At 34.0% G+C, this 15,887-nt stretch overlaps 1 protein-coding gene across 1 annotated transcript in view; it reads left to right on the top strand.

Moving 5' to 3' along the window:
- RIMS1 (regulating synaptic membrane exocytosis 1) overlaps positions 1-15,887 on the top strand; it is a 319,930-nt gene that overhangs the window by 207,603 nt on the left and 96,440 nt on the right. Inside the window, 4 exon segments of the mRNA XM_050315904.1 lie at positions 3,850-3,912; positions 7,275-7,352; positions 8,283-8,372; positions 13,708-13,791. Coding sequence (XP_050171861.1) covers positions 3,850-3,912; positions 7,275-7,352; positions 8,283-8,372; positions 13,708-13,791 — 315 coding nt within the window.

The raw sequence follows: 15,887 nt of genomic DNA, 5'->3' as shown, positions 1-15,887 counted from the left end.
ACAATAATAGCATGTATCTAGAATAATGATCCTTGGGTGTTTGTCCTAGAGTATTCTACTGCTTTTTCATGAATGAAGCCTAGACATTTTTAGTAGAAAGCCATAAATCTACATGTATGCCCTAGCTATTCTTGTAATATGTTAGAATTTACTAGTTTTGGTAGCCAGCAAGATACCAGGCGTGCATTCTTACTAGTTGGGAGCTGCATGTGCTCTGATTTGCATCCATATGCTTATAGATTTTGGACATCTATATATGCAGCTTTTTATGTAATATCCTGGTGAACTTTGTGTAGTACCCAAGCATAGCAAGGATGGTTGCAGTGCTGGTTGTAATTTGCAGAAATTTCCAGTCTAAAATGCGTGACACATACAGATCTCTCCCTGGAATACACTGTGTGGCTACACTCCTCAGAGAATACTTGGGCTCTCCTAGTAGGCACTATTTTCTGATATCTAGGAATAATATTCAGATAAAATGGAAGAAATAAGAATTTTTGTTTAGTTTATAGCTGACAAAAAGGTTTAAAAGGTATTTCAGCTCAGTATCTGTGAAACGACAGGTAGAGTATCAATGTTTGTGGGTTGTTGTTTACTTAAAAAAAAATTCATATTGCTAGACTATAATGGCAATTTTGGCCATTCATATAAGATCAGTTATTCTAGTAGAATGTTTGAGTTTTTTTCTTGGCAGTAAGGAACTACTTTTTATAACTGATGACAAAACCTTTCCAAATGATCCAGAAAATTCAATACAGAACATGCTTTTCATAGTGATGTGAAAACATGTAAATGGTAAATTAGAAAAATCTCTGGAAATCTTTGTCCAGTTTTGAAGCAACACAGAGATTGAATAACAGATGGCTTTTGAAGCTAAACTAGTTCAGTTTTCTGTGTGGTCTTGCCTGTTTTACTTTTGTAGTATGGTAACATGTGTATGGGAATTAGTCATTTGAAGCATTCAAAAATTCAACTTCATAGGCAAGAATTGTGTACACAATTGACTAAACTGGATTATTATACTGAATTTCCTTTCAGAGGTGAATTAAAATGCTTTTTAAATATGGTAGTCAGATTTCTAGTCAGACTAATTCAAGTAATATCTACTTGTCACAAATGTTTTTCTCTTATTGTTTATTTCAAGTAGTCATATAGTCAAGATATTCCTGATGATATTTAATTAATAGATTTCTTATTCAGCAGATTAGGAGAAGAGGCTTTAAAAAGTAGCTGTTGTCAGTATAAATATAGACAGTTAACTGTTTGGAATTTTTTCTTTCAGTAAAGCCTCAAGCCATGACTTAACTGGTGGTATATGCATGAATTATGATTGGAGAGGAGCAGGCCTTACACTGAGGCTTTCTTGGGGATGAGCCATCAAACCAGAGCTACAGCAGCAATGGACTGCTGGATTGGTTCAGTCTTGGAGACAGTCTTCAGTTCTTTTCAGTGTTTAGAAAACTTTTTTCAGAAGTTTAAAGATCAGACATAAGGATGTACATGACTTATTTGAAAGATTTAAAGATGGGCCATGTACTTACTCTCTTTGAATAATAATCTTGTCTACCACTTGCCATTTTCCCAAGATTTCTTCAGTTGTGGAGGCTGTTTAAATCTTGCAGGTTTGGCTGGCTTTCAGTACATAAGAGTAGCATCATAGGAAAATTCAAAACCAGATAGCTGATGAAGATTCTCTGTCACATCCAAGAATTCTAAAAAATCTTAGTTAAGCATTCTGTATTAGTATCAGGGGTAGTACTGGCATTATATGTTGTCCATTTACTGAACCCTTATCCTAACAAGTACATTCTCGTAGATACCTAACATAAACTTGGTTTCAAAGTTGAGTAATCACCCAAGAGTTACGTGGCAGAAATTGCAGTTGTTGATTAGTTTTGATAATTTTCTCAATGACCTCTTATTGGTCTAAAATTAATATTGAATATTAATATATTCTATATTAATATACATATTTGTAAAAATAGTTATTATCACTCTCTTGCAAATGCTTCTCTTGTGATAAATTTCCAGTGAAACTAATTTGTCCACTTTAACTTTTTCATATGTGTTTGTATGCATATTTACACACATGTGTGTATATATATATATAAACGTCAGTAAAAGCTTTTTGCTAGGAAATCTAGCTAGACACTTTGTTCAGAATTTAGGATCATTGTCCAATTTCCAAGAGCATGGTACTTTTTTTGGTTTAACGTTTCTTTTATTCTTAAGTAAAATCAGTTAATGGGAGTACTAAAATGCTCACGTTAGAAAACCCTTGTTTTAGAATAATAATTTTTGTTTTAAATGCCTCCCAAACCAACTTAATTTATTAGAGAACTGTGAGCCTCTTCTCACATTATTGGTAATCTGCTGTGATGGATTCTTTGCTTTGTGTTTTTTTTTTAATTAGAAGATTTCATGGTGGATTTGCTATTATATTATAAATGCTATTTGCATTTATTTCTGGATGAATTTTATATTATTGTTTGCTGTGGGCCAATTACAATAGATACTCTTTCTTTCTTAACAAAGTGCCCCATGATTTAATGTAGACTTTGCACCTACTTTACAACTCTTAAGAAAATAGTAGGTTTTTTCCTAAAATGCATATTGGTTTGTAATTTGGAAACCTGCTTCTAAATTCTATCTGTCCTCTAAGCTTGTGAACAGAAACTTTACTTAAAAAGAAAATTAAAAAATTCAGTTCAACTTTAGCTCATTTTGTTGCATCAAAATCAGGTTAGTGCCTACAGATGCAATTAAATCTCACACATGACTCACAAGCCATTATTTCAAGATGCCCAGTTTAGAATTTTAGATAAATATTAGCTGTACTGCATCAATGAAATGGATCATTTTATAAAGGCATGAAGCATAAACCACATTGAACAACTACTGCTTTATCTGTTTTTTAACATTTTCTCTCTTCTTTTTGCCATAGTACTTCATAGAATTCCCTGCTTCTTTGAAAATTAGCATTTTTCCGTGAAGTTTACCTTTAATTTCATATTTATGATACTTAGGAGGTTTGGAGCTTGGTCTTTCTGATTGTTTTGAAGCGTGTAAATCTGCAAGATTATTTCAAGGGCTATTTCATGTCATAGTCATATTTACCACAGGCATAAATATGTATTAATTTTACCATCTTGCTGGCTGTAGTATGTGTTTGGTTACAGTAAATGAAAAATAGAATAGACAGTTGATTTTCCACAATTTGAAACAGTAAGAAACAAAAAGTCTGATGGCTGATGAGCTTATTTTTTGTTTCTTTGGGATTGCAGTACAAAATCAAGAGCTATGAGTCAGAATTTATGTTTGGCAAAACATATTTTTTCCAGTGAACACATATTTTTGATTTTCCCAAAAGGGTGACTGGCTACTCTTCCCATAAACTGATCTGCAGTAAGTCATTATCAAACCCCCTCATCTTTTTCATGTATGATTTTGTGGCTTAGAAAGCCACAAAACCCAACACGAAATAAACAACAAGCATCTTTCTTTTTTTTCCAAAATGAGACAAGAGGTTATTAGAAAACTGTAACCTTATTATGTATTCATTACATCATTAAGTGCTCTGAAAAAGTAATTCTGAATTTTGAAGAGAAATCTCATAAAAGTAGGTGCCACACTAAAAGAAATTCGCTGAAAATGTAGTTATTACAGGTATTTTTTGGCTCATATTCTTTGAGAAGTGCAGTCGGAGTTTGAATATTATCAGACTATCTATCTGGGTGGTTGCTTCTTGCTTCTTTTTATGTTTTCATTTGCGTATCATTGGCATAACCCATGTCATCTAATGCTTCATAATTATATCTGTTTCACTCACCACCCATCCTGTCTGTGCAGTGAGCTTCTTATGCTGCCCAGAGCAAAACGAGGAAGAAGTGCTGAGTGCCTACATACCATCAGGTAAATACAGGAATTTGGTGATCATGAACACATCTGGTTAGTTGTCTATACTCTGTGTGCCCAAATTTTTTTTCCATGGTGGTATTTAGTCCCAGTAAATAAAAAACGTTCAAGTACATTGTGACACAGATGTCAGTTGATCTTGTTTGTTTGTTTTAATTCAGATTGAAACATGTATATATGTTTGTGAACCTCAGTAGTAAGGATTAAAGCAGTTGAAGAAATTCTGGTTTTGCAGTTGTATTTTGTGATGGATTTTCTGTGCAGTCACAAAAGTCCTGAACTCCCAAGGCATGCATGACAGCATTGTTATTTCAAACACTCCTGTTTAGTTGTTTTTATGTTTTCTTTTATTTGCCTTTTTGTGTTTATATTACAGCCACGCACAATTCAACAACCTTTACTTATTGTGACACCTAATCTCGTGCTGATTTAGTCATATGTAGAGGAAAAAACATTGATTTACAAGGCCTTACTGGGAATCCCAGCTTTGAGGAGTCCTGTATTGCTTGTTTTGCATCTAAAAATTGTTCTATAAATTGGATCCAGATGTAAACTTTGTAGTTTGGGCTCATCTTCAGTCTTCATTAATCTCTTGCTCCGAGGCTCGGAGCTCAAAATTGTGAAACTAAACGGGACTGAAATATCTTCATCTAAAAAACCAAATTCTGCTCCCCCACCATTTCTTTTCACCATGTCTGTTGCCATTATTAAAATAGAATTATTAAAATGCTACTAAAATAGAATATTTTTGATTTAGAATCAGTAAAAATTTATGTTGAATTTAAAGCAGTTAACTCCTTCAACCAGGTAGTTATCCATTTGTCTGTTCAAGATCTGGGTGTTGCTAAAAGCTTTACTATATGTTTAAAATCATCAAACTTAAAAAAACACATATGTTTTCTAGTGCCATTATTCATTTATTTAATGTAGGGTTTTCCCTTCCAAAGGAAGGGATTTTTTTTTTTTAGTAGGCCTTGGCTTACTTTAATTTTCATCATCAAATTTGAAACAGTATTGAAGATCCTCTCATAGGATTCTAAGGGACAGTAGTATAAAGCTAAAATAATAAATATGAAACTTTTCAATGAGATCTGTTCATCAGTGAAGGTGTTAAAACTTAAGTCTTTATTATCAGTGGAAAGATTTTTATTCTAATGCTTCAGCTAAGAAGGCTTTTCCCTCAAGATTTTAGTGTTTAATTTTAAAAAAATTATTTAATTCCCTGTTATTTTTTATGTGTTTATTGTCATATAATAGCAGTTTTCCCTGCCTCCTTCCTGTGTCCTTTCTGATGCAAATCCTATAGCTTCACGCCCCTCCTGCCCCCAACCCCGAGCTTTCTCCTTTCCCTCTTAAAGATTGTAATTGTTAGAATTTTTCAGTGACAATTCTTAAATTCTTAATTAATTAAGTAAATATTTCATTATGAACTTTTGATGAACTTTGATCAACCATTATAGCTTTCCAATAGTTTTACAAATCTACTAAACCATTCTGGTGAGTTAACCAGCTAAAAGTTGTGCATGGGCAGCAACAGAGTTAGGTAAGAGCTACACTGAATTCAGAGAGTACAGACCTTGCTCACCTTTTTTCCTTATTCCATTTATTGGTATTTTTTTAAATGATCAAAAAAATTAATAAATTCACCCTTTTAAAGTAATGGGAATGGTACGTATAATAATGTATTGTAGGTGAATATAAAGACAATAGAAGACAATATATTGATTTTTTTAAAATTTAACTCTGAGGCTTACAAAGCCTAATCCCAAATAATACCCCAAAATTGCCAATATCCATTCTTGACTGAATACTTTTAAAAACAGTTTCAGCAAAAATTTGTTCTATGCCATCTTTTGTCCTTGCTTATTTCTAGTAGCCTGACATTTATGCATGTTAGAAACATTATAAGGCTTTATCCTTATTTCCTAGACACCTTGCTGGATAATGTCTTTGTTAGTAGTCAAAATAGCTTCAGCATAAAATAGAAAAGAAATGTTAATGGTTTCATGTTAAATGAAAGAAATTTAGTAGTCCAAGCTACACAGTTAAGATATATGATGAGTTTAATACATCAGCTTGGAATAATATTAGTCCAAGCTGTCCATCCTGTCCATCTGTATGCAATTATTGACTAACAGCAGAAATGGTGGAAAGGTGTGTACCTTTGCTGTAGACCATTGGTTGTCACATTCCATGGCTCAGGTCGCTCTTACTTTGATTGGTAGTATCTGCTCCTATGCCATGATTGACCTGATGGACGTCCTTTAGTCCTCCTTTGCAACACAATAGTCGCCTCTGACAGACGTCACCATTGATGGCCACTAAATTCATACGAGAAGGGTCAAAGCTCCACTATAAAATCCCTCAGGGTTTTACAAACACTAGGATTTCCAGGCAGAGAGTTGATTCGTCTGTCTGTGACACAGCTGGGTTTGTAATGTCGATCTGCTGTGTCTAGGTCCAAACCTTAACAGGAAACAAAATGTCCTAATGGGACAGATTGTTCTTGATGCTCCAAAATCCTCAAGGCTGCTGGTTCTTCTCCTAAGAGCTCCTGTGTCCTGGCAGGGAATATGGAAAATTGTTAGAATTTTCTTATTAACCCTTAACCATTAAATGGCCATAATTCCCATTCAGCAGCCATTTTCTTCCTTTAAATTTCCCCCTTGTTCACTGGGTAGAGCTGGATGATAAAGGAAACATTTCCTGTTCTAAAATCTGAGATGACCTTAGACAGTTGTCATGTAACACCTCAGTGCTGCTGTGCTGGCTGATGTAGTAGATCTCCTAAGCTTTTTAATTAGCTTATTATTAATGACATTTAATTACTGGTAAATTTTGATGTTTAACTTTCGAAAGATTTACACATTCAAAAAGCCAGATGCTAATACATCTCTAGTTAAATTTGTGATACTGTATATCCCTGTGTTAGCAAGATTTTCATGTTTAGCTACTGGAGATGTTAAAGTCTCTGTAGGTCGAAGTAAGGCATCACTTAGAGGAATAAAGAGCAAATTTAATATCAACTTAATCCTTCAGAGTAGCCTGTATATTTTAATTAAAAATATCTATAAATGGAATTTAGATTACCTTCATTTCAGGAAAACATCTCAGCTGTACTATTATTGCTATGAGTTCATCCACTGTATTAAAAGTGTAGATACAAAAATTTGTCCTCCAGTTAGCTGTCACAGTAGCTGAAAAAAACATATACTGAGAAAAGTACTCAGACAAGTATAAAATGTAATAGAATATTATGCATTTATTTTACATTCTGGTCAGTTTTGGCTTGCCTTTATCTGTCTTTTTATTTCTGGCATGTTTTTTTTTGTTCTGTTTTCTGTCCCACCACATTCAAGAAGTTCTGTTAGGCACTATAAAACATTACCACCCAAGATGCCTTTACTAGAAAATGGTACTCATTGGAACTTGTACAGGTAAGAAGTGTTTAGAGTCCCCTTTAAACTCCTTTAGAGTTTAAAGCTCCTTTTATTAAAAAAAATTAGTAGACTTATTACATAATAAAAAAACCCAAACACAAAATGTTTCATACATTTTTGTAACTGAGACATAAGGGATCAAATCCTAAAATAACATCATATAATTGTTTAAGTTAATGCCAACATTACAAAAAATCCAAACCAAGCAACTTTTTATTAGGTGGAGTTGTCTTTGCTGTTAAAATTTTATGTTTCATGGTTTTCTTTGTTACATTCTTTTGTTTATGTATGAAATTTCTGTTACATATCCAATTTACTTTCATTTTGTTTAAACGATTTAATTTACAAAGCTCAACTCTTCCTGCATGTGCTAAGACCAAATCCGTGATTAGACAGGATATTTCACTCCTTCATGATTGCCTTAATTCACGAATATCGAAATTTGGAGATGATCTGCCAGTTAGGTAAGAAACTCAGGATTAATCCCCCCCCTTGTTTGGTATCTAATATGGATTTGCAGAGTAAATAAGCTTCACTGTAAAGGGACTTCACATGACATATAGTGTATCACATTCTTTTATGTTGGCTTAATATTTACTGCTGTTAATAAGGATTTAAATTTATTGTTTGGTATTTCTCATTCCACTTTTCTTACAAGCAGATGCTGTTCTGTCTCATTCAGTTTTAAACATTTCAACAATCTTTGCAAAAAATTTCTAGCAGTCTTTTGTTTGCTTTTGTTTTTGAAACGAATCTTGACGCTATCATCCAGTCAGCCTTTTTTATGTTTTCCTTAATTAAATCATTGTGATCCTACATTTTCTGTAAAGAGAGCATTATTTTATGAGTTAATATCTAACATTGTATTCCTTTCTTTGTTTTCTTTTTCTTTCTCTTCTACCATTGGATGCAATGCACTGGCACTAGTGAACTGCAGCCCTCCCTTGACAGGGCTAGGAGTGCTAGTACCAACTGCTTGAGACCAGATACTAGTTTGCATTCACCAGAACGAGAAAGGTATAAAATAAAAACTTATGAATTTCTTGTCATCTGTGCTGGTGATCTTTATCAGTTTTGTTTTTCTTCATATGAGTACTCTACATTCTTGTACATTCTTGTCTGCTTTGGTATTTGTAGACATTTTTGCTCCTATATTCATGTATGTCATGTAAATTGTGTGTCCGAGTTTATAACTGCTTCTGGCTATTTTCCTTGTTTTAGTTCAAGCTGGTGTTCATTGTTTACAAAAGTCCTCAGTATGCTGATAATAGCATTGCAGTGTTAAGTATTTTGAAACTATCACTTGGTTGTGAATCTTCATCATCATCTACTAAAAAGTTTTATATTTGTTTCTTGATTGTTCTGTGGACTGCTAATAAAGCAGTGGCATAAATTATAAATTATGATAAAACTCTCGTATTTCAAACCAGAGCTGCAGTTTGTTTAGTGATATGTTTTTTACAAATCAGCCAAACTTCATTGCTTTCCTAATCTAATCTGCTGCATCTGCTTTTGCGATTACAAGGCAAATCACTACATTATGGTTTTTTTTCACTCTATGACATTAAGGTTCACAGAAGTCTTAAGAAGACATGTTTGCAATTTATATGAAATATTGTTGTGTCACATATCTTGTGCAGGCATGTTATGGATGCTTTCTGTATTTTTACTATTACAATAGCTTGGTTCAAATTTTTAGGTAAATCAAATACTGCTGGTGTATTTGATGAATGGAATGATTCCACAAGGGAATTTTCATAATCACCTGTTTTTGGCTAAGAATTATACCATTTTAGAGTGAGATTTTACATCCACTAAGGGCTATAATAGGCTCCCTTTGAGTGGGAATAGGATGGAATCACAATTTAATCTGTGCAATACATATTTAACTAATGTGGCAGTTAATAATGTTTTGCCAGTCAACTCACGGTATGATGGTTGTAGCAGTTACATAATTTTCTTTATTGTGGGAGAGAACATGTGAAGAAAGGCACTAAGAATGCACTTTTCTCTTTGAGCTAGGTTGTTTTTTTTTCATTTGAAATTTCCCTTTCCTTCCTCTTCAGTTCCTACTGCTCCTTGGCTAGAACTGTGCTCTTTTCAAGTTGTTCCTTTGTTGCAGAGGAGTGACTAATGCTCTGCTGAGATAACTCTGATGGATCTGCAGTAGTTCATTCCTTTTTAAGACTGAGCTCAAGACACTATAGATAATTGTGAACATCTTGTTATTAAAAAAACAAGAAAAAAGTTCAACTGAAGTAAAGCCACTCAGAATGAAAAACAGGGTGTTGTTCTAGAGTTAAAAAAAAAATTGTATTGTCATATTAATAACTGTGTAGATATATACAACTGCATTAATCTAAAAGCAGTTATTTAATGTTATAACATATGGACATGAGCAGTATGTTTTATACTTATTTCGAGATGCCACCCATCGAGTTGAATATTCAGTGAAACAGTAACTGGCAATTATAAACTACCTAGTTAAAATCTTATACTCAAAACTACATCTACTATTGATGTTAACTAGTTCTGTTATGTCCTTATAATTCATGTCCAGCAACCTCTGTCCAATGGCACTGTGCAGAATCTGAAACAGTTTTCGTGATCTCTTCGTAATGAAAAGTGTTTAGTATCTATTAATGGCCTCTATTGCTACTAAATGTGGTTTTGTCATCATCAGTAGACCTGATCCAGAAAACTTGCCCATCACTATGAAAGTTTTTCTTAGCGTTTAGAAGGCCTAAATAGGTGCTTTTGACTTGGGATCCTTTATCAGATCTTTTTTAGTAATTTCATATTCAGATTTTTCTTGATGCTTTCATTGAAAATAATAAAATCTGTGTGGCTTTGGCAGAGGATTAAGGACTTACTTTTTTTTTTCCTTTCTTCTGACATAGAAGATGTTTTTCCAGTACAGCCCAAGTTTTGGAGGAAGATGTTACATTGAAAAACATGAAACCCATGTAATTATTATATTTGTTTTGCTGGAAGCAAATTTTAGAAGATTTAATTCTCCACTGTAGAATGTGGAACCTGCTTATACTTTAACATGCGGTTAGTCAGCAGTTGCGTGTAGTAATAGAGGAGTCTTTAGTTTGAAGAACAGAATTAAGTTCAGGACAGAAAGCATTTTGGTTTTGTGCTGGACAAGATGAGAACAGAAGACTTAAAATACTGTAAAACAAGTTCTTAAGCTCATGGAAACCTTTTTTGAAAGCAGGTATGATGAAATACTGTAATATATGATATGGCAAAGGTCGTTTTCATCACTGGAGACTAAGCAAAGATGAGACAACCATCAGGTGTAGTGTTGGACCTGCTTGTAGCAAAGAGAAATGATGCATGGTTTTGTGAAGTCCAATCTACAGCACCATTTTATTATCATTATATTTGAGGGACTTCTGTTGAAGTCACTGTTAGTTGTTTGCATGGTGTTTCTTCTCTCCCCTCCATGAATGTCATTGTAGATTTTGTTTAAAAGTTTAGACGTTTATGCCTCAAAATACAGACTTCTAAATATGGCTTTATATATTTTCTTCAACAAAATTAGGAGTCTCAGAGGATATAAATTAGATTGCATTTGAGATCAGAAGCTAAAATGGACCACCTAATCCTTTTTTAACAAAATGGTTAATTTGATTGTGTGTAACCAATGGACAGTAGAGCCCCATTTCTCTGTGTCACTGATTTGTGGAAATGGTTTTAATCCTTGAACTCTCTACAAAGTCATTCATGTAATTTGGAAGGGTCAGAGTAGTTACTGGTTTTTAAGATGCTGCTTTGCCAGTAAAAGTAATTTTATTGACCCATTTTACTAGTAGAAAAATACTTTCAGCTGTATACATGAATTTGTGGTATACAAGTCTTGTTAGTTGCACTAAACCAGAACCAAAGCAACAACAAAAAATCCTTGTCTCCTTCTTCAAGTTCCATCATTTGATCAAGTAACATCCATACAACTTGCATGGCAAACTGACCTTGCCTTAACAAGGGCTGCCAAAGTTTTTTTGTAAATGGACTGGTTTGGAACAGAGCTTAATCCTTCATATACTTCTCTTTTACACACTGTACTCTAGGACACTCAAAAATATCCAGCCCCTACAAATACCACTATGCAACTGCATCATGCCTACCTTTTTTTTCTCTTCCCTCCTTTCATGCCACATCCCCCTATTTATTCCAAGCTGTTTTGTGTGGGTTTTTTGACTGTGTTGTTGAAGTTCCTATGATGATCTGCAGGGCTTATTTAAGTTTGTAATATAGTCATAAATGTCCTCTAGTGCCATTAAAAATGTTCTTCCTGCTACTACTTCCTTTAGTATGGGGTGGTTTTTTACTGTTCTTTTCACTGTGTCTCAAAATTTCTGCTTTTTTTTCCTTGTAAATTGGGTGCTATTTCTCTAGAATGGAGAAATTTGTTTACAACATCCAGTCAGGAAAGCACCTAGGCATGAGGTTTAAGGGCATAATCTGAACTCATTCAGCAATGGTTTCTCATCATAATAGCATCTTCCCCAGATTGATTTAAGATTGCAGTCAGTGATACTCACTTAATAATATATAGTATGACTTACGTTACAATCAATTGTTGTGTGTATTAGCAGTTGGCAAATGAGTAGTTGTATAGACTGGTACTTTTTGTATGCTTTTGGCCTGAGAGGTTAGCTAGTGGAGATCTGAACAAATAAAACCAAGGAGCACAGCCCAGGGGTTAGTTCATGTACAACAGGGTCAGCATACCTGCCCCAGAGCTGTGTCAGATTTGTTCTGAGGTGCTTTACTGCAGCAGGAAGCAAAACAGGATGTTTGCTATCATCTGGTCACTGCCACCTAAACAAGAGACAAAGATTAACTATTACCTCATCATAAATAGATAACAGGGAAGTTGAAGCTGCCCCTTGATCCAATTACGGCCAGTCTTGATTTCATGTTGACTTTTATGTTGCATGCCTTTCACAGCTGTGTTGAATATCTCCATTTACATTTAAAATCACGTACAGTGTAATAACTGTTTGCATTAGATCTGCCGTATATTGTGTTTCCAGTTCTTTTCAACCATGTAAAGAAGTAGGTTATTATATGTTTGTGTTGTACTTTGGCTCACAGTCACTCAACATTTAGTGAAAGGGAGCATGTTCTCAAACCTCATATTCAATGACCTAGTTAATGCTATCAAATACTCTTTAAGATTTGTAGAGAATATCAGCATATTAAGGGCTTTGACTGAGTGCACTGATGCATTAACATTTTCTTTAACCCTTGCTTTGGAGAGAAAAAGAAACTGATTACTAACAACTTATTTGCTCTTAAAACTTCTGAAGGGCCTATCTAACTGTTCAAATAATGCTAATGTCCCTGAAATTTTTGTTATTTGCATGTTCCATAAATCAAACCCTTTTCCTTATTGCATGGACTGGAAAAATACCTCAGAAAGGGAAATATTAGATAGTTGTACAGAGTTTGTGTAAAGATTTTGCTATTCACCAATAAACCAGTATATTTTAAGATTGTTGTATTAGTTGTACTGTTACGAATACATAACATCCCAGTAGAATAAGCAACATGAGTCTGTAATATAATATATATATAATTCTAAATTAAATGAGCTTTTTCAAGAAAAGAAATCATGTGATACACCAGTTTTCATTCTCAGTTCTGGTCCTTTTTATTAAATTTAATTATGTAACATAATGGCAAGTACTTTGGGGATAAAAAGAAATGGACAGAAGAGGAAGTTGGCTGCACACACTTTCAATATATATTTTCAAATGATAAAAGATTACCCAAGTACTTGTACATAAATGTGTGTAGCTTAGTTGTAGCTAAGTAATTTACCTGTACTGTTTCACTGCATTCCAGAAAAGGGTGACTTTATGCCTCAGATTTTTCCTTATAATTCATAGTCCTGCATTTTTACTGAGATTACATTTTTCTGTATGAAAAGAGCTAGGAGCGTTGGGCTTAGCAAAATGACGAGGAAATGAGCATCAAATGGTCTTTGAAAAGCTCTTCTAGTTTGGAATTGCAGCTTCCTATGCAAATGACAGGCTTCTATATAGTCTAGCATTTGGGAATATTTGAAAACTTAATTGTACACCATGTAGAAGATTTATATTGGTCTAAATTCTGCATCTTTGAGCATACATTCTCTTTGTTTCAGATATAATGTTTCTGTAGTAAGCAACTTTAAGAAGAGTATACTCAGGTATTAGAAAGCTGTTAAAAAAATTAAATTACAGACTTTCATTACTTTTTTGGTGTATTTTTCCAGTTCCAAATCCCATATATTTAATTTTATCACACACTAAATATCGTATTTTTTTTCCTGTTTTATTGAATGGGCAAACAGGAGTAGATTGTCCCCCTCCCTAGAGAGGAGACGACCTACTAGTCCCAGGATTCATATCCAGCATGCATCTCCGGAGGATGACAGGTACTAGTCAACTCCTCCCAGTTGAAAAATGGCTTACTGCATCTTGCACTCTCAGAGGAGTACACTGAAATTTAGAAGTATATATATGCGGAGAAAGAATTACAACCTCCAGAAGCCCAAAATAAATCAGCAGTTTAGACATCATCTCTGCATTTTGTTGAACTGTTATAAAGCACCTAGGAATTAACATCTTTTCAAGTTTTTTGTTTGCCTGAATGGGCATGAGCCATGAAATAAGATGTCTGATACGACAGAACACCATCTATGTTAATGTCCTTTAGTCTGTTTTGATCTGCTTCTGTAAATGGTGGTGGTGCTTTCACTGTGGTGCTTTATAATAATATAAATATTTGTTGTAGATCATATTCTTGTATATATGTTTATTTGTATTGGTTTTGGTTTTCCTTTTCTTAAGCAACTGTTTCTAATGGGGAAAAAGCCCCCACAAACTGGAAGTCTTGTTAACATTTTCTAGTTAATGTATGTAAAAACTGGCACTGTTTGTAAATTCTGTCCAAATCAGGATGGTCTCCATGGAGCAGGTGTTCCTAATAAGGTAGGTTTTGGTTAAGACCATCAGGGCTTTAGAGAAATTTTTGTGCTGAATATCACCTATGATTGATGAAAGCACTTTTTTTTTTTTTTTTTTTTACTTCTCCTGGGCTTTTTAATCAAATCCGTTTGTGGTTTTCATTACTTTGGCAGTAGTAATTTTTGGTATTTTTGTGTCAGCTAGATCTGGGGTTGTTTTAAGCAGATATTATAATTACTGTTGACATGCAAATTAAAAATTTTCCCTTTAAGTCTTTTGTACTACAGTAAGTGACAGGATACAGATGGTTCGTGTAAATAATCTGTACATGATATTATGAAGTTGCACTTGAAGCTCCAAGACTGGTGTACTGATAAAACTCAGTTACTGTAGTGCCATCTTCTGCTAAAGTTTATCCACATTACTAATATTTATACTATGATTTATCTTATTTGCCTGATACTGGATATATTCCACTCATACAAGGAGGGAAGCATGTAATTGTGTTTGGAGAACAACTCTTTTCTTATTCGAGTTAGCAATATAAACTATGAAACTAAATTGGTGAAATTGGAAATTATTTCAAAGTTTTCCCCCCTTACAGATACTGCATTTGCAGAAATTTTGCCAACACATCCATTTGGTGGGACAGCTATTAATAGTTTAAAAATGTACTTTATATCTTTTAGGAATTTTTAAGTAATTTTTCTTCTCATTTTTTGATTCCATGGAATGATTGCCTTTGACTTCAGAGTATCAGACAGTGAAATATTGTATCAGCAATTCAAATTCAATCCTAGTCATGTCACGTTTTAGTGAAATGAGGTCTTTATCTAAATTCTGCCATTTCCAGTGCAGAATTGTAGGCCTTTTTATGTCAGCTGAAATTTTGTGGAGAAAGACTGAAATCATCTAATACCAGTTAGCAAGCATTTTACAGTAAAGTATCTGTAGGATATAGAATCTGTTATGGGAAGAATTTTGAGTTGGATAAACACCAATCTAATTTTCTAAGTGAAATCAGTGCCTTATTGTGTCACCAAATCCCAGTGAGGCAGTCATGGATGAACCTAGAAGGGGTTTAGGTTGACCTCAATCCTGATGAGTGTTTGCAGCCTACCAGTTCCAGGATCTTTCTCCCAGATTAAAAGAGGTTCTGAGAACATTGGACTCTTTGCATTGCATGTCCAATACAAGATACTAGCCCACCTTGTCTGCAGACAGAGTATTAGTGAGGGAATCAAAGGTACTTTACCTTTGTTTTCTACTCTTAGTTTTCATTTGTTCTCATTATTTCCCATTATTGCAGTGGGCCAACACTAGTCAGTTCTATAACTTTTCTTTGTTTTTTTTAAGATACACTTGTAACAACTTGACAACTGAAGCAGCGGGTGTTGGGGAATGACTGTCTGATAGATCAGCAGGGCTGACTAACTAACTACTTGTCACCACTTACAAATAATATTTCAGAGATTAATTGACTTTAACAGGTGTCATCTTACTCTTCATTTGAGTACATTAAAGATTCATCCTACAAATTGGCCAAATTTGCATATGGGGTACA

This window comes from Myiozetetes cayanensis, unplaced genomic scaffold (genome assembly GCF_022539395.1).
Source record: "Myiozetetes cayanensis isolate MyiCay16 unplaced genomic scaffold, myiCay2020 scf2-11, whole genome shotgun sequence".
Classification (NCBI taxonomy): domain Eukaryota; kingdom Metazoa; phylum Chordata; class Aves; order Passeriformes; family Tyrannidae; genus Myiozetetes; species Myiozetetes cayanensis.
Note: the sequence above shows the minus strand (reverse complement) of the source record. Positions and strands in the feature narration are given on the sequence as shown.